The 19,880-nt window shown below is 37.7% G+C and overlaps 2 protein-coding genes across 2 annotated transcripts; both read left to right on the forward strand.

Moving 5' to 3' along the window:
- Positions 1 to 1,998: 1,998 nt before the first annotated feature.
- Positions 1,999 to 3,214, forward strand: LOC125498712 (uncharacterized). Its single transcript, XM_048646970.1, has 3 exons — positions 1,999 to 2,357; positions 2,476 to 2,752; positions 2,885 to 3,214. The coding sequence occupies exons 1-3, from the start codon at positions 1,999 to 2,001 to the stop codon at positions 3,212 to 3,214; spliced, it is 966 nt and encodes a 321-aa protein (XP_048502927.1).
- Positions 3,215 to 4,989: 1,775 nt separating this feature from the next.
- On the forward strand, positions 4,990 to 6,397 carry LOC130591811 (uncharacterized). Its single transcript, XM_057395740.1, has 2 exons — positions 4,990 to 6,098; positions 6,187 to 6,397. Exons 1-2 carry the CDS (start codon positions 4,990 to 4,992, stop codon positions 6,395 to 6,397), a joined length of 1,320 nt encoding a protein of 439 aa, XP_057251723.1.
- The last annotated feature ends 13,483 nt before the right edge of the window (positions 6,398 to 19,880 follow it).

The following is a 19,880-nucleotide window of genomic DNA, read 5'->3' on the forward strand; positions in this document are numbered from 1 at the left end:
TTAATCCTTTAAGTCCTATTGATTTACTTCCATTTCCTATTGAAGCACATAGTAGCAAAGAAGCTGAAGTGAAAGCAAAGGAATGAAGCAACTTCATCAGCAAATTCGAACCAGAATAGAGAAGGTGAATGAAGCATACAAGGTTCGAGCAAACAAGCACAGGAAAGAAGTTCTTTACAAGCCAGGTGATCTAGTGTGGTTACATCTAAGGAAGGAAAGGATTTCCTACAAGGAGGAAGAACAAGCTAATGCCACGAAGTGATGGTCCTTCAAAGTGCTAGAGAAGATCAACAACAATGCATACAAGATAGAATTGCCAGATGAAATGGGAAACATCTCAGCTACATTCAATGTTGGTGATTTAGCTCCATATCTTGCAGATGATTCAGAGTTACAAGAAGACCTTTTCGAACCTGAGGAGAATGATGCAGGAGCATCTAGTTCAAGCAACCAAGGTCTTCTTCTACATGATCAAAAGGAGAACATGGTAAAGGAGGTTCAATTTCTAAGCCTAACTAGCTCGGTTTATCTAATACCTTACTTAAGCAACTTGATTAGGCTAATCCTATGTTAATCTCTACTTAAGCAAGATTAGTAATACTTAATGACACCTTAAACATCATTATGTATTGGTAATCGTTTAGTAAGTGATTAGTAGCCTAAGTACATGCTTAAGTTATGTTAATCATGCTTTAAGAGTTAAGCTAGCATAAGCTCATGTAATCCGGTTGTATAAGCTAGTTTTAGGAGATGTTTTTGATGCTTTTGGTTGCCACCACCTACTGAATTGAAGACTTAGGGAAGAGGATAAGTCCACATGAAGTTCACATGGCAAGGAGAGCTCCATCCAATGAGAGGAGAAGGCTTCAAGGCAAGGAGTGCTGCTGCCCAGCTCCCCAGCGTCTGTCCTAGCTTCTCTTTGAAGCTTTTGGGCAACAATCATTCCTACTGCAAATTGGACAAGCTTTTGAGGAGTAATAGTTTAATATGTTTACTTTAGTATCCTATTGATAGTTTTCCTGTTTTGTAACTTCCAATAGAAATCTAAGCTAGTTTGTAGGAAGTGTGCTGGACAGTTTGTAATTTTTGTTTCATGTATTTTATTAGCTTAGTTGGCATAGCTAGGGAAGTCCAAATCAGCCGAAATTTGGACACAATGTAAAAAAATATGTTAGCTTTGCTATCCTTTTGGAATTAAGTCATTTGAATGAAAATTGAAGCTTTTATGCTTGAAACATTAAGCTGTGTGCTTATTGTATTTCCGGTCAGTTTAGACCATTCTCAAATCTTTGCTTAATTCTATCACTTAATCGTTGAATTAGTGATTGAAACTCAAAGTGGATGCAAGTTAGAAGCTTATTGTTATAACTTGATCTTAGATTGGTGGTATTTGGTTAGTGAAAGTGGTGGTTGTTCAATCTAATTGAACCGGTTTGTAACAAACAACTTATGTTCTCTTTCTTTGTTCATGTTTAATCTTTTGAATGCTCTTGTTATCTTAATCAATATGTATCAGGAGATTTAGGAGGGGGGGGGGGAGGATAGGATTCCCCTGAAGCGTCAGACCCGAGAGAGGATTTGTGCACGTTAGGGTGTTGCCTCCACCGATACATGATTGTCTTCGTAGAACATCTCTGTACCCTGTCCCCTTTACTATTTTCACGCACATTGATGCACCCTTGATTTCAACATTTGTCGAGCGGTGGCAGCCTGATACGAGTTCTTTTCACCTACCGTTTGGATCGATTGATGACAGTAATGCTCCAGGCATAGATGGCTTAATAACCTTTTCTTCAAAAAAGCCTGGCAGCTTATAAAATTTGATATCTATAATGTTGTCAATCACTTCTTTGACACTGGAGAGATGTATCAAGCTATCACTTGTACTCTTGTTACATTGGTCCCTAAGGTGCATAGCCCTTCTTATGTGAAAGACTTAGGCCTATTGCCTGCTGCACAGTCATATACAAAATCATTGCCAAGATATTAACAAGAAGAATGCAAAGCATGATCAGTGATGTGATAGATCTTGCTCAAGCTGGTTTCATGCTTGGAAGAAACATATCTGACAATATCCTGCTGGCTACTGAACTCATTAATGGCTACAAAACAAAGCATATCTCTCCAAGATGTATGATGAAAGTGGACCTCAAGAAAGCCTATGACTCTATTGAGTGGCCTTTTTTGCATATGATGATGAATGAACTTGGTTTTCCCTCCAAATTCATTGGATGGGTTACGGCATGTATATCATTTTCTATACTGATAAATAGTACCCCTTGTATGCCTTTCAAGGCTAAGAAAGGATTGAGACAAGGGGATCCTATGTCCCCTTTTCGTTTTGCAATTAGAATGGAGTACTTATTATCAAGATGTCTTGGCAGCCTAAAGCATAATTTTTAATTTCCACCCAAGAAGTGAAAGGCTCCATATTATTCACTTGATGTTTGTTGATGATCTTCTAATGTTTGCTAGAGCTGATCATAGTTCTCTTCAACTACTATTTGATGATTTTAGTAAATTTTCTCATGCTTCAAGCCTTGTGGCAAACCTGGAGAAGATTCATTCGTACGTTACTGGTGTCACTGAAGAAGAGAAGAGTGGACTGCAGCTTATTGTTCAGATGCCAATGGGCTCTTTCCCTTTGAAGTACCTCGGAGTTCCCCTTACAACTAGGAAACTCTTTTATCAGGAATGCAAACCTCTCATTGAAAAGACTGTTGCTAGAGTCAATGCATGGTCAGTTAAAAAGGTTTCCAATGATGCTAGAGTCCAACTTGTTGGCTCTATCCTACAAGGGTTCCAACTATATTGGTGTCAAATCCTTGTGCTGCCTAAAAAAGTTATGAAAGAAGTTCAAAGCATTTGTAGAAACTATCTGTAGAGTGGTCAAAGTGAAGGTAATAAGAAGGCCCCTATTGCTTGGGACACTCTATGTATGAAGAAGTCCTGTGGAGGGTGGAACTTAAAAGATCTAGTTGTTTGGAATAAAGTTGTTGTGGCTAAACACCTATGGGCTATCACTCAGAAGCAAGATAGGATTTGGATAAAATGGATTCATGCGTATTACATAAAGCATATCAACCCCATAACTGTGGTCATCCCAGTTAGGTTCTCTTGGACTCTGAAGAAGATTTTGGTTAGCAGAGATATATTCATGGAACATCACACCCAACACCTTCGTGTTGCAGATCATTTCTCAATAAAGAAGTAATATATGGCCATGAGAGGAGAACATCCAGCAGTACATTGGAAAAGAAAGAAGAGAGAGAAACTCCCGCTTCTCTCTAGGTGGTTACTGTTCCATTGCTTTCTTCTTTTACCCTCTTTTCTTGGTTTATACCATTGCCATGGCGAAGAAGTCTGGAGGTTCAGGGAAGAAGGCTGTTAAGCCAATAGGTGCATCATCGGACTCACAAGCTTTAAAAACTCGTTCCATTGATGAAGTTATGGGAGTGGAATCATTGGATTTTGGATTGGGAGATGTATTGACCCCGAAATCATCGATACGTAGTTTAGTTCAGCAATCAGAGATTCGGCATATGTTCAATGAATGGCTTGATTCTCTTCACAAGACTCAAAATAAGGAACGTAATGAGGTAACCCCTGTTCCTATTTTGATTCCTTCATCTGATGATATAGTAGATGACATTGAGGTTATGAATATAAATGGTGAAAATGAAGTTAAAATTGACATAGAAGACATTCGAGAAGAGGTTGATTTCTGGAGCTCAGCTGTGATATGTTATGTTGTTGGATCAAATCCTCCTGTTCAAGTAATGGAAGGTTTTATTCGACGAATATGGAAGAATTTCCAGGTTGATAAAGTGGCTATGGTGAAGCTAGGCATTTACATAGTGAGATTTAAGGCTATGGAAAATCGTGATATGGTGTTGAAGGGGAATTACTTCTTTGATAGTAAACCCTTGGTGGTTAAGCCTTGGAATCAGGACATGGATGTGGAAAAAGAAGAACTGAAATCAATTCCAATTTGGATCTAATTGAAACTAGGATTCAAATATTGGGGTGAGAAATCTTTGTTTAAAATTTTTGAAGAAATTGGGAAACCATTACAACGAGATGAGGCAACTAAGAAGAGAGATAAGGTTCAATATGCGAGAGTGCTAATGGAGGTTCAATTGTAACAATTTCCGGAGTGTGTTCACTTTATAAATGAACATGGTGTTCGAACTCAGGTAGATATCCATTATGAATGGAAACCAATAGAATGTCAGGTATGTCATCTATTGGGCCATGAGACAAGTAATTGTAAGAAGGCTAATAAGCAGCAATGGGTTCAGAAAGCTGTTCAATAGCCAAAGGAGGCAGTGGAGAATAGGCAAATGGTAATGCCAGAAAAGGCTACTATACAAAAGGCTCAGCCAGAGGTGGACCCAGAAGGTTTCCAGAAGGCTCATAAACCTATTAGAGTGAGAGTAGGGCAACACAAACCTACAATTACTAGCAATGTTTTTGGGACACTGGAAGGGGATGCTCATGGACATGGAATAGATGCAGATGGAATGTTAGATGGTGACAAAGGGAAGTCAAAACTAGGAGGGGGGGGACCCTTCCTCTGACAATGGATAGGGTCTTAGCATGGAATGTCCGGGGAGTCAACAATCCTAAAAAGCAACAGGAGGTTAAAGCTTTCATCCATAAATATGTTGTGGGGTTGGTTGGCTTGCTGGAAACCAAGGTGAAGGCTGTTCATCTTGGTGAATTGTATCATAAAGTGTTTCAAGGATGGTGCTTCTCTTCAAATATAAGCTATCACCTAGGGGGTAGAATTGTTTTAGCTTGGAAGCCTGGAATATTTCAAGTAAATATTATCAAAGCAACAAGTCAGCTCATGCACTGTTTCATTGAGCCAGTGAGCAAAGTGCATAGTTCTACTGCACTTTTGTCTATGCTTTTAATCAATGTGGGGAGAGAGAAGTTTTATGGCAGGATCTAGCTCAGCTTTATACTACTAACCCATGGCTAATCATGGGTGATTTCAATTGTGTGAGATATCCTAATGAAACGATAGGTGCTGTTGTTAGGGCTCAGGAGACGATGCCTATGAATAACTGGTGTGCTAGTTGTGGCTTAGATGACTTGAAAAGCTCAGGGTGTTTTTTCACTTGGAATAATAAACAGCAGGGGTATAATATAGTGTTCTCTAAAATTGATAGAGCACTTAGTAACATGGCTTGGCAGGAGGTATTTCCAACAGCAAAAGTGAGCTTCATGCCTGAAGGTGACTTTGACCATTCACCTGCCTTGTTGACTGTTTATCCTAGAGGTGATAGTGGTAAAAAACCTTTTAAGTATTACACTATGTGGAGGCTTTCTCCTCAATATGATAGCACAATCAGGGATCAGTGGAATAAAAGAGTTGAAGGTACAAAGATGTTTGTTGTAGTGCAGAAGTTGAAGCTGGTCAAAGCTGCTCTAAAAAACCTTAATAAGGTAGGGTTTCATGATGTTCAGGTAGATGATAGTATATCCTATCATGCAATGATAGATGCACAGGTGGAAATGCACAAGCACCCAGGGCAGATTGCATATTTAGAGGCTGAGCAGATTGCTACTAGGCAATATCAAGTCAAGCATCAAATTTACATAGAATACCTTAAACAAAAGGCAAAGCTTGAATGGATTAAGCATGGTGATGAAAACACTGCTATTTTTCATCAGAGTATTAGAGCTAGAAGGGTTCAGATGCAGCTCTATGCTATTACTGATGCTCATGGTGTGTGGAAGGATAATGCAAAAGGGGTGGAAGAGGCTTTCATTGACTATTATCAGAAGCTGCTGGGTAATAATCATGTTAATAGGAGACATGTGTTACAGCAAATTGTTCAGATTGGTCCTCTAATCAATGAAGAGCATAGAAGAGTTATGAATGCTCCCTATACAACAGAGGAAGTGAAGGCTGCTATGTTCTCTATCCCTGGCAATAAAGCACCTGGGTCAGATGGATTTGGGGCCCATATTTACAGAGATAACTGGGAGTTAGTAGGTAATGAAGTAACTGCTGCAATATTGGATTTTTTCACACATAAGAAGCTTCTCAAGGAGCTGAACTCTACAGTGATTACTCTCATCCTAGAGTAAATGCCCTACCACTGTAAGTGATTTCAGGCCTATCTCATGCTATAATGTTCTGTATAAATGTATCACTAAAATTCTCTGCAATAGATTGAGAGGGGTGCTTCCAGACATCATTGCTGAGAATCAGGGAGGTTTTGTTCATGGAAGATATATTGTGCATAATATTATGGTTGTGAAAGACATGGTTAAACACTATGGTAGGAAATCAGCTAAACCTAGTTGTTTAATTAAACTTGACCTTCAGAAAGCTTATGATACTGTTGATTGGATGTTTTTACATGAGATGTCATCCACTTAGGTTTTCCTAATCATTTCATAGATTTGATTATGGAATGTGTTACAACTCCTAAGTTCTCCTTGATGATTAATGGAGTCAGGAAAGGTTATTTTGGCTCAACAAGAGGTCTAAGACAGGGAGACCCAATGTCTCCTCTACTGTTTGTCATTTGTATGGAGTATCTGTCTAGGGTGCTGGGGAAGATGAGCCAACTGGAGCAATTTCAATTTCACCCTAAGTGTCAAAGCCTTAATCTCACTCATCTCTGCTTTGCAGATGATCTTATTTTATGCAGTAAAGGGGATTTTCCATCTGTATATCTTTTATTGCAAGCTTTCAAACTATTCTCTGACACATCTAGTTTGAAAGCAAATGTGGGGAAGTCTGAGTTTCACTACTGTGCTATGAATGAGGAGGAGATTCAAAGGATTATTCATGTGGCAGGGTTGCAAAGAAGTTATCTACCTTTCAAATATTTGGGTGTCCCTATATGTTCAAAAAAAGATTTCTAATAGCCAATGTGAAATCTTAGTTGAGAAGATGGCTGCTAGGATTAAGATGTGGAGCTCAAGACATCTTTCCTATATAGCAAGGGTGCAGTTGATTAATTCTGTTCTTATGAGCCTACATGTTTATTGGGCTCAGGTGTATGTGCTTCCAAAACAAGTTCTACACAACATAGAAAGAATCTGCAGAGCTTTTCTTTGGTCTGGGAATGCCTATACAACCAAGTCAGGCTACATTGCTTGGGAAAAAACTTGTAGAAGCAAAGCACATGGTGGGCTTGGGTTTAGAAATATTCATGTTTGGAATGTAGCTAGTATGGGCAAGTATGTTTGGAGTGTGGCACAACATGCTGAGAATCTCTGAGTGAAATGGATCCAAGCTGTGTACTTGATGGATGCAGATTGGTGGGATTACTCTCCAAGAACCAGTGGCAGCTGGTATTGGAGACAAATATGTGCAACAAAACACACACTACAGCAGTACTTTAGTAGGGAAGAGTTTTACTCAATGAGTACTTACTCTACAAAAAAAGTATATCTCAAGATGATGGAGCAGCAAGAACTGGAGCATGTTCATTGGGATCACATGGTTTGGAATAGGATCAACACTCCAAAGCACAGGTTCATATCCTGGCTAGCTATATAGACCAGATTATGCACAAAGGAAAAATTAGCTCAGTTTGGTGTTAGCAAATCAAATACATGCAGCATATGTGACATTGAAGTTGAATCTCAGGCTCACTTATTTTTTAAGTGTGATTTTAGTAGAAGGTTGCTGAGTGAAGTTAAACAGTGGATGGGAATTACTAGTAGATCTACTGATCTGGTTCGTTTGCAGCAATGGATACAACATAATTAGAGGACTAAGTTCAAGAGGAATGTGTGGTGTGCTAGCATTGCTGCTGCAATTTACTTCACATGGCAATGCAGGAACAAGGCTTATTGGGATCAAACTGTTCCAAATCCTAGGCATGTATTTGTTAGTCTCAAACAAACTGTTAAGCAGCGAGTTGTTGTTGTTATGCCTCAGAAGGTTTCTAGGGTTGATCAAAATTGGTTTGTAAGTTTGTAATGGATTGTCCTTGTTACTTCTCTAGGCTTAGGGGTCCAACCTAGTTGGTTTGCTTTGCCTAGAGAGTATTGGTTGTAATGTGTTTGAGCAATAATAATATTACACTTACTTATCAAAAAAAAAAAAAAATACATTGGAAAAGAATTATATATAATAATAGGCCTAGTCCCAAGGCCCTATTCATTACTTGGTTAATGTTACATAACAGATTAGCCACCAAAAGTAGATTGTGTGAGTAGAGAATCTTGACTGACAACACTTGTGTTCTTTGCTCAGGAGCTAGTGAAACTACCTCTCATCTATTCTTTAAATGTCCAACTTCACAAAAAATCTGGAATCTATGTCTTCAACAAATTGGGCTGGTTAATCACCATAGAGTTTTAGCAGATGAAGTTTAATCCATTGCTACTAAGGCCCATAATAAGAGGCCTCAAGACAGACTGTTATTAATGCTTTTTGCTGAAAGAATTTACCACATTTGGCATGAGAGAAATCAGAGTGTGTTTGGAGGAATTGGCTTAGATACTAGTCAAAGTTTTAAGCAAATTGTGTATAAAGTGGCTTGTAGATGTACAGATGACCTAAGGCAGCTTCTCATTGTTTGAGACTAGCTTGTGATGTCTTTTATTTTGGTGTAGGGATTTTTAGTGTTAGTTATCTCCAAACCCTTCGTAGAAGGTGGGGGAGTGTAACTTTCTATTCTTTGCCATTGATGTTTTCCTAGGTTGTACCAGTTTTTTTTTTTTTATCAATAATAACTTTGAATTGCCAAAAAAACAAAAAAAGAATAGGAAATAAAAATTAAGGGGGGAGAGAGAGAGAATGATTGAGCTAAAGCATTGGTGTGAAGAGATGATGTTTAAATGCTACATAAATGAGCTATTTATAGTGTAATAATATGTTGTCGTTGGAGGATTTAACTACTTCCCTACTAGCAAGCTCTAGACTCTCTTTTCTATGGATTCCACCATAATCTTTGCTAAGTTGTTGTAACCTCTTTGCTGGTCTTCCCAATGATGCTATTGACTCCCTTTTTCTTAGGAAGGTCAAAACTAACCTCCCGCCACATCAGCGATCCATACTTTTATCTTCAAAGCAATCTCTTACCGCCACTTGTACACATATACTGCCACTATATTGCTGCCACGTGGACTGAAATTTTACTCCATAACAATACCCTCAAATTTCCTAATTTATTTGAAGTAATGATGACGAATTCAGAAATTCTACTTTGAAATGTTGATTAGTTGCGTATGAGATCATTGCAAGATCCATGTTGAGATGACATTTTGCAATTTCCTTATGTAACAATTTAAAAGTGAATATGCCTCAAACTTTGTTATTTGTATGTATTTTCTATCAACACTTTGTATATGCTATTGGTTTATACATGCATTTCCAATGTTGCTTGCTGGAAGCAATTCGTGTATGTTTGTTTGAAATCGAATTTTGTTTTTCTCAGCATTTTGTAGTAAACGAAAATGTCGACTGTTTTGAAGTTGCTTGTTGTATTCATTTGCTATGTAATTTGCGTAGGCGTTGTTCCTTTCTTTTGAAAGGTTATACCAATAGTTTACGCGTGTTTTGTTATTGGGTGAAATTGCCATTAGAAAATAGTTTTCAAGAGTCTTGCAAAAAAAAAAGGATTGGTTGTTTGCTTGCCTAAAGAAAAAAATGAGAGTAAAAGATAAAAACAACTTGTTACTTTTTTTACCTATAAATACTTAATTTGGTATGGAAAAATTCCTTATTTGATTTGCCACGGGAAGATTCCTGTTGAATTGACCATGAAAAGATCCTTGTTGAGTTGGCATCTTGCTGATTATTTCTTGCTAGAATCGACTTATGGAGTTGTTCCAAAAGTTGCCTTGGAAGTTGCTTGTAAAATTGTCTAGGAAGTTGCTTGGAAAGTTGCATAGGAAGTCGCCAGGAAAATTGCCTAGGAAGTCGCTTGGAAAGTTGTCTAGGAAATCGCCTGGAAAGTTGCCAAGGAAATTGCTCCCTTTCTGATGTCCAAATCTTCGACAAACCAAATTTGTGCAAAAGCTTTGGCTTGGGTATCTCAAACGTCAGACAAGGGTATTTTGTCAATTCCTTGTACAAATCTGATTCTACGAGAAAACCTCTCCTGAAGGGCCCTATGGTTGTAGGAGCCTCACATATTGGGATGGAGACTTTTTTCGTGGTTGAACCTATTGAGGCAGTCTCTTAATGGTTCGTCATACCTTTAGACAATCTGGTAGAGGTCGTTGGTTTGCTTCTTAAGGTGTTTGCTACTGGAAAATTGGAGGTTGAACATGTCCACAAAACCTACAAAACTATAAATAGCATGATTAGGTAGATTAATGAACCATTGAAGGGCGGGACCTGATAAATTCAACCCAAATGCCTTGCACATGCAAGCTTTTTGCATCTCACGGGGTATTGGAATGATAATCATTCTTTGCTTATATTGGACGACATACTCGCTAGGATCTACCGTTCCGTCATACAGCTTCATGGTAGGGACAATGAAACACTTCGGGATTTCGACAAAGCAACGGCATTTGCAAATGGCGAGTCAGCATAGCTTGGCAAGGTAGCTATTGCGATGGGCTTCCAGACTCTTGGGATCTTCGATATCATCTTCTCAACGTACTCGAGTCACTTGTACAATGGATCTGCAGTTGCATTTGCAGGTATGACATTTTGCACATTTTTCCTAGCCAATTTGCCTGCATTGTTTGCTTGTTGTTGCCATCTTGCTTTTGTTCTTGGCACGGGTCCAAAATGGACTTGATAGGCTCAAGTTATATGTTGTTTTCATTATATTTTGGGTACTTTTTGCTAACGGTTTTAATCATACTTGTCAATGTTGGCGTTTTATTTAGCTCTTAGCAGAAGCTCGGAATTTTGTACGTTAATTATTGTTACAGTTGTAAGTTCCGAACTCCTAAGGTGAAACATATATTTATGTTGGAAATGTCCGGAAAGTGCAAGATTGTAACACGAAGAAGCATGAGTGGTTGGAACGACGCAACAACATCGTTACACTTGCCAAGCATCATCACAAGTTTTCGTCAAGCATTGTCGTTGTGCAGAAGCACTAAGTGTGCCTAGCGTGCCTCAGTGCAAGAGCCTCGCACCCCGCAAGAATAGTAGCGGGTCGCGACCGGATTGTGTAGCCCAGTTGTGCCGGAAGCTAGCAGCAAGAAGCCAGCCAGCGACAACCTTTGTAGGTGCTACCCCGCGAGTTGCTCGCACCTTGCGATCCCTCTCTTACTAGTAACAGTCTCGAGCATCATAGCTACATCGCACCCAATGAAGGAGATCGCGAATCGTGATCCCAAGCTTGGCACCTCGCGAGCGGCGTCACGGATCACGACCCTCTTGTCAAGGCCAGGTTTCTAATGTTCATTGGTGCGAAGAACTTATCGCACGGTGCAACGTATTTCGCACCTCGCGACATGGTAAGTCAGTGCAATTATCAGCTGATTTTGGGGCTTTAGTAGATATACCAAACCTGTTTTTGGACGCATAAGGCAGTAAATAAGAGAAGAGATAGTATCTAAAACTCCATTCCTCTCTTACTATTTTCTCTTTTAGTTTTCATTTTCTAGTTTAGTTTTAGAGGTTTCAATTATAGGACTTGTTTATGCCATACCGATTATAGATTGAACCATCTTAAAGAAGATTATCATGAAGCTTCAATCATTTTTGTTAGATCTAAACTCTCTATTTATTTCCTTTGATTATGGTTTAAATTTGTATGATTGTATTCTATGATTTTTGCATAATTGTGCTAGTACGTTACTAGTTTAATTGTGTGATTAATCTTATGTCATATTTAAGAATATAATCAGATTGTTTTATTCTTTTATCAATTTGTAGCAAACTAGGGAGTAACTTCGATGCATATCATCTTTTTTATATCTTGGAAAAATTAATTCAACTATTGAATGTTTATTGCGTGTATAACATTAGTAGGTTTATTCACTAGTGGAAAAAAGCCCATCTGATGCGGTCAAAATCGCCTTACTGATGCAATTTTGGTCCGCATCAAATGGGTCTGTAGCAGCTAACCAAAAAACTGATGCGGTTAAAAACCGCATTAGTATAGTGAGAATCTGATGCGATTTTCCACAATAACCGCATCAAATTGTGGGTGTTGAAAAATTTAAAAAAAGTGGTGCGCTACCATGAAAATCGCATTAGGTTAAATTCCCCCCTAAATAAGCACGAAGGAGCGTCAAACAAAGTCAACAATGTCGTCAGCAATTTTTTTTTATACTACAATGTATGATAACATACAACAATTTTACATATAAATATGCTCAATAATTTTTCATATAAAATATACTCAATAATTTTCCATATATATATACAAAATACTAAAAAAAATAAACATCAAATTAAAAAATGAAATTGTGTACAAAAGATTCAAAAATCTAACAAACTTGTAAAAAAAAAAAATAATTTACAAAAATATATATAACATATAAACATAATCTAATAAAGAAAGAAAAAAAATTGAAAACTAAAATGAAAAACTAAAACCCTAGATCTATAAAATATATAATAAATTCGAAAAACAAATTATAAACTAATAATAATACACTGAATTCTAAATAAAAAAAACCTATTTACCAATGAAATTACAATTGATGTGAAGAGAGATGACAAAACAGTTACTGTTTTCGATGAACGACGAAAACGAACAACGATGATGAAATGGTGATTTCGTGCACGGCGACAAAGCTTAAGAGATGGCGAGTTTTTGAAATCAGCCGGCGCATGAAAACCGATAGTTTTCGACGAACAACAAACGAAATCGGCGAGCTTTCGATGAACAACGAACCAAGTCCGGCGAATTTTTCGAGAGATAAATGTGGAAAAAGTAGAGGAGAAAGATTGAAGGCGAAGGGAAAATAGGAGAAGGAGGACGACGACTTGTGAGAAGGGAGATGGGTCATTAGTTTTAGAGAAGAGAGAGAAATGAGAGGGATATGGGTTTAAATGAAGGTGGCTCGGTCATTGGGATGTACTTCATGGGCTAGACATTGTTTCTTAGGATGTATTTGTGTTTTATTTCATCAAAATATTGGAAATCTGATGCGAATATCTTAACCGCATCAGATTTTAAAAAATCGCATCAGTTTTCTAAATCTGATGCGGTACAAAAGAGGATCGCATCAGATTGTCTTCCAACTTTCCCTCCTATCTTTTAATTTTGATTTTTGGATGCAGTTTTACAAAAGCTGCATATGTTGAAGTGACATATAAGGTTTTTTCCACTAGTGATTGGTTCTTTATGTTTATTGTTGCTATTAGATTGAATTTTGACGCTGATTGGACTAGGTTATCCTTTAGTTAGGGTTTTATAGTCATGTTGATTGTGCTATTTAACTAAGAATAAAGAGAATACGAGATTAGTTATCAATAATAGATAATCATGGAAATAATTAGAGTTGAGGTTCAATGATCGATAATTGAATTGAAGTGGATATTAATCGGATTCAAGATCTTTACATTATTGATTTCGCATTTTATTTATTTCCTAGTTAATTTTAGTTTACTCATCTGAAACCCCCCTTATTTGGTTACTCGACCCTTAGCTTAACCTAGGTACTGATTCATGCTAATTATATAACTTGTACTTGTTTCCCTGTGGATAAGAACCTTACTTCCCTTCTACATTCAATTGTAAAATAGAGTAGGAGAAATATATTTTTAGATAGTTTTTGGCGTCGTTACCGGGGAAACGGTGTTACTTGTTGGTATATAGCGTGTGTTTTTGGATTTGTACGCTTTTGCTTTTTGTTTATAGTTAACACTTGTGCTATTAATAAAGAATCTTTGCAGCACGATCCCGAATTAGAATTGACTCTTTTCAGGTTGAGGAATGTTTTGCGAGAAAATTTTCAAGAATTACCTTTTAACATTGAAGTGGAGGAAGAGATGCATCCAAAATATGAATCGTACCTTGAGGGAGCTCATGGCTCCTAACCTAGATCAATAACCGTTGTGCATCTCATTTCCGGCTCTTGATGAAGGCACTACTTTTGAGTTTAAGTCGGATTGATAAACTTACTTCCTTCCTTCCATTGATTGAATGGAGAAGATCCAAAAAAAATTATTTCAGAGTTTCACGTGGTTTGTACTAGTATGAAACCAAGTGGAGCAACAGACGAGCAAATCAAGTTCAGAGCTTTTCCTTTTGCTTTGAAGGATGGAGCTAAAGATTGGTTATATTATCTTCCTCATGGTTGTATTTTCACTTGGGTTGAAATGAAGAGGCGCTTTCTTGACAAGTTCTTTCTAGCTTCTAAGTCATCAAAATTAAAGAAGGAAATCAACAATATTGAGAAGAAGTACGATGAATCTTTCTATTACAAATATTGGGAGAGGTTCAAGAGACTTTGTGTTAGTTGTCCATATCATAGCTATTCTGATGATGACCTCATCTTGTACTTCTACAATTTATGACGAAGATGTAAGAAAGGTGAATGCTGCTAGTGGATGTTCCATCAAAAACAAAACTCCAATTGCAGTTAAGGATCTTAATTAAGAACTAGCGGTAGGCTCGATACATTTCAATAGAAGATCAATCCATCGTTGAGCAAATGTTAAAAGTTCAGGTTCTAGCTCTTCAAAAGTCGTGGAACAATTGTAAGTTCAAGCTCTCACATCGAGGATGCGTGAGTTCATTGTAAAGAACAATAGAGTTCAACAGGTAAAAGCTTGTAGAATTTTATCTTTAGATCATCACACTGATGCTTGCCCTCAAATGCAAGAAGAATTTAGGGAAGAGGTCAAAGTTGTAGGTTTCAAGGCCAACAAGCATTACTGGGACATGATCCCTTCTCCTATGCTTCCAAGCAAGGGTGGAGAGATCATTGTAACTTGAGATTTGGTAATCAACAACAACAACATCACTATAATAGGCGACCACCACACCCATATCGTAGGCCCCAAGGCCAATGCTTGAGCTATAGCATGTCCACTGAAGAAATTTTAATGTTTTAACTAAAACTATGACTAACATGCAAGGTAACATGGTGCTGTTCCAAGAAAAAACTCGATCGAGCATGAAGAACTTGGAGAGCCAAGTAAACAAAATTGCAGGATCTGTGGCCAAGATAGAGGCTAAGGATTCGGCGAGTTTTTCATCACAAACATAGCTCAACCCTAAAATGAACATGAGTGCTATCACATTGAAGTGTGGAGCGGAGATTGCAAGCAAAGAGAGATTGGTGGTTCGAGACAAAGAGATCGAGGAAGAGGTGACCGTGCAAGCACAGACAAAAAATTCTAGATCATCACCATCTCTACAACAGGAGGAAGTTCGAAAATCAGATTCTCCACCATATGAACTGGAGCCACCATTTCCCGAGGCATTGACAGAAACCCACAAGGTAGAGCGCAACAAAGACATTTACGAAACCATCTGTAAATGTGAGGTAAATGTTCCCTTTTTAGATGCTTTGAATCAAGTACCTAGACATGCTAAGTTCCTTAAGGAATTATGAACTTTGAAAAAAAGCGAAAAGGCAGTGCAAACAATGGAGGCTAGTGAGCATGTCTCAGAATTTACCTAAAAAGTTCAATGACCCAGGCATGTTTACAATTCCATATATTATTTGTAAAACCATGTTTCTGAAAGCCATGTTAGACTTAGGTGCATCAATTTATGTGATTCCATATTCATTGTATAAGTCTTTGAAACTTGGCAAGTTGCATGAAACTGGTGTGGTAATTCAATGAGCTGATAGATCCAATGTTTATCCTAGGGTAAATTAGAGCATGTGTTAGTTAAGGTTTATAAATTGCAATGCCCTACTCATTTTTATGTGTTCGACATGGAACCTAATAAGCATGCTGCCTCCCATCCTTTTGGGGCGCCCTTTCTTGAAAACGTCTTTCACTAAAACTGATGTTTGCGCTAGCTCAGTGACCGTGGAGTTTTAGGGGAAGGTATAGAGGCGTTTAATATCAATGATTCTAAGCCTTTGATTAAAGATGATAACCCTCTTTGCTACTATCATTGTTGATTATGTTTTGCATGATATTCTTGATATTGAGCAGTTTGATGAGTCAATAACTTTTAATGATGTATTTGTTGAGGATAGTGTTCCTCTTACTAACGTGCAAGTTATGGTGTTGGAGTTGAAAGAGCGGAATAAATCTTGATTTACCGCCTTGTTTTGAAACCATCCTACTAACGATGCACTGCAAGTGTTCTTCCCAATCTGTTTTGCAAGTATTTAATTAGGAGGTTAATATGGAGCCACCATTGTCACACATGCAGCACAAGCATAATGATTGAGCTTAAGGTACTAAGTCGAGCTAACTACTTTAAACAACATCGCTTCTTGGAAGGCAACCTGAAACCCCTTTTATTTTTGTTCTTTTTCTTTATTTCTCATCAAATTTCCATCCACTGAAAAGAACCACAACAAATCTTAATCAACTTTGAGCCAAAATCCGCAAAAGAAAGCTCTTAGGAAAGGAGTTCAATTGTTAGGAGTTGGTAGAACTAGATGGTTGAGATTGTTAATGAATATTTTCGGTCTCTTACTCCACGTGCAAATCTAAAAAAAAAAATTGGAATTTTGAATTTGTTATTTTTTGAGTGATTCCAGGGAGAGGATTGTGAGTTGATTTATGAGATTTGTGTTGGTGTTGTTCAAAAATTTGAGTTTGACGGATTTTTTCTCATTAGTATGTATATATACCCCATTTAGTACCTTATTGTCGTCCTAATTGGTACGTTAATCTCACAAGCTAAGCCCAAAATAGTTATAAGAACATGAAAATATATTTATTAGTTCCAATAGTTATTCATGAAAAATAATCATATTTCCTATATCAAAATATATAAATGAAAATCACATTTTTATTCCTTAAGATAACTTATTACCGTATCTAAAAGATATTATTTAATCAAAGATAGAAACAAAACTTTTGACAAACAAAATATGGTCATATTTGTAGTTGCGCAACTCGCACTAGGATACGCATGCGTAACATCGAGACGGTAAGGAAAAACACGGGAATGCAAAATTACTTATGTTGATCAAGTAAGCCTGCGCCTGGTTCTTTGAGGGTCCAATTTAATTCTTATTAACTAACAATTTACTTTTCATGATATAGACCCTCGAAGAATTAATACGCTCATGTATATCCGACTTCTTTAATCTCTTCTTTTTTTTATATATTTATAACTTATTATATTCATATGCATATAGATTAATATGCTTATTTTTGCTAAATTGGTCTTTTTTGTGTTTAATTAACCAATATAGATTAATTTTAGAATGCTTAAAAATATTGCACGACTGTTTATTTGCATAAAACTAGACATCAATCGTAAGAAATAGAGGCCAACAATGGGTGAATGTCATTCTCCGCTTCTCTTCTTCTGGGCCTGCCCCTTTCTTTGAATAACTCTACCTTAGTTGCTCTCTCAACTCCGGAGCTCTGGGACTAAGTAAATTAAAGACTACCCCGCTGAAAAAGGTGAGCAGCTTCACTGATCATATTTGTACCCTTATTCCCTAACTCAATTTTTGGTTCATTGACCAACTATAAAAGTCATGATGGGGAAATATTCATTGGATAGTCCCTAAGATGTACCTATGGTTTTCCAAATATACAATTAGGTTTATGAATTTTCCTTCAAATACTTGTTGGCGATTCCTTTATTTCAAAAAATTTTAAAAACTAAAACCTTTACAATGAGGTAATCAAATAAGCGCTCATCCTGCATAGGCAATAAAAACACGCCTACAACTTATAACTACCTTAGTTATTCCTAAGTTATTGGTTTTGCTATCCTAGACAATGTCCGTCCAAATACACATTAGGTGGTTCCCACATTTCGTTGTTCCTCGATTTCTTTGCTACCCGACCCCTTCTCGAATTTTTAGTTTATAACTCCCTCCTTCCTTCTTTAAATATAATTTGCCTCATATTCTTTAAACAATTTTTAAAGAATCTCCATAAATCTCAATGAGAATTCAACGCTAAATTTTGTTGCATTTTAGAAAAAGTTAATCAAACAATTTTAACAATACAACTGCGAATCTAGAGAGAGGATCGTCATTGAGATCGAGAGCTGAAAGCCCTATTTTAATTGCAACATATTTTTAACTGCTAATAAAACACTCGATTACCACCATCTTTGAAAGCTCTCAATTCAAAAAAAAACTTATTAATTATGTAACACCCTTGAAGATAAAGTTATTATTCGCATCACCATTGTACCAACTTGTTGGATGAGCAAGTTTGAAGTGTAGACAAGAATAAGCACAACAACTAAAAACCACATAACATAATTCGTATCAAATACCCCAATTTTGGGAACCCTAATTTTTTTATCACAACGAGTAAACTTGCATTAATAAACAATGAAGTACAACCTAATGTTAATACAACCAAACTTAATAAAAGTAAATAAACCTAAAGGAGCTTGATGAGCTTTTATAAGCCATAAAAAAAAACAAGTAAACCAATAGAGAGTCGCATGGTAAGGAGGGTGTCGCTGGTCAATTGTTGTGATGGTGGAGTCAAAACTTCGATGGCTAATGGAAGTGGTAGAAGAAACGAATGTCGTTCATGATTCAGACAACGAACAACCAATAATGATCTTCTTTCGCTTAGGATTATGGCCTAATGATCTTTTGAAGAGTCACATTCCTGGTTGACTCATTACAGTCTTTCTCGAGAGTATTCATGTTTCTCTCTTAGATAGGAGAAGTGCATGGGCGTGCTGAAAACCACCAGATGCAACTAGGGTGTCGCCATCAGATCTAAAATTTTCAAGGCAAGGACCATTAAGATCAATGCCAAGATAAAAAGAGAGCTAAACATTTTAAGCTCTCGAACACACATCCGATTTGTGAAACCGGAAAACACATGTCCCAACCATCAGTAGCATTCAACGCTTCGACAATGCTTACACTTCATATCCTCTTAATGCACCTATTCCTTCATCAAAGATTCCAAAAATACTAAATATTCTACTACTACAACATTAAATCACCATCCCTTATCCAACTAGATAACACCCTTTAGATTGCCATGAGGAACCACATAAAACATCCTTAGCAAATCGAAAGAAACAACTTAATTCAACTATTTGGCGAATTACCACACATACTAAGGAAAAACCCAGCATACTTATATCTAACATAGCTAGGGAGGGGAGCTCAACAACCAAGAGGAGGGGGAAAGGGAAGACCGAAAGCCAAGGGGAGGGGGAGGAGGAAGCCAAAAAAACTAGGAATGAGGGGTATGGGGAACCCGAGACTGACGCTAACCTAAAACAGAGGAAGGGGAGGGGGAACTAAATCTTCGATACTGACCTAGATTAGGGGATGGGGTAATTGAAAACTAAATACCCCGACATTAACATAACACCGCAAATCGGGGAAACGGTTGGGGAACTATACCTACATCTCGTGACCGACTATCACGAACAGGTTAGGGGAAAAATTTTGTGCCCACTTATTCAAAATAGGGGAGGGGGCTTAAATCCTACTCACTGAACCTTAGAGGAGACAAGAACACCGAGGCACCAAGAAAGGAACCAACGCAAGAGAGGAGGGACGGAAGACGCAAGAACCAAAAGATCAAACACTAACCTAACTAGACACGAGAACAGGACCTACGGGGACTGACTAGAAACGGGGACAAGACTGATGGGGACTGAATCGAGACAGAGAAATGATGGGGGACAACGGGGAAAGGGGGAAGGGGAACGTGGGGAACGAGTCCTACTGCAAGCGAAGGGAGAACAAACCTAACTTAACAACAACGTGGCTATGCTCGCCGATGACGACGCTGAGAGGCCCTCCATCATCGATCCTAATATGGCGGCTCGTGAGTTTGTGTTATAGGTTTCGGCTGGGGGGTTAGAGAGAGGAACTAGGTTTTTTTTAACTCT

The sequence above is a fragment of the Beta vulgaris genome, chromosome 6, assembly GCF_026745355.1.
Source record: "Beta vulgaris subsp. vulgaris cultivar EL10 chromosome 6, EL10.2, whole genome shotgun sequence".
NCBI classification, from domain to species: domain Eukaryota; kingdom Viridiplantae; phylum Streptophyta; class Magnoliopsida; order Caryophyllales; family Amaranthaceae; genus Beta; species Beta vulgaris.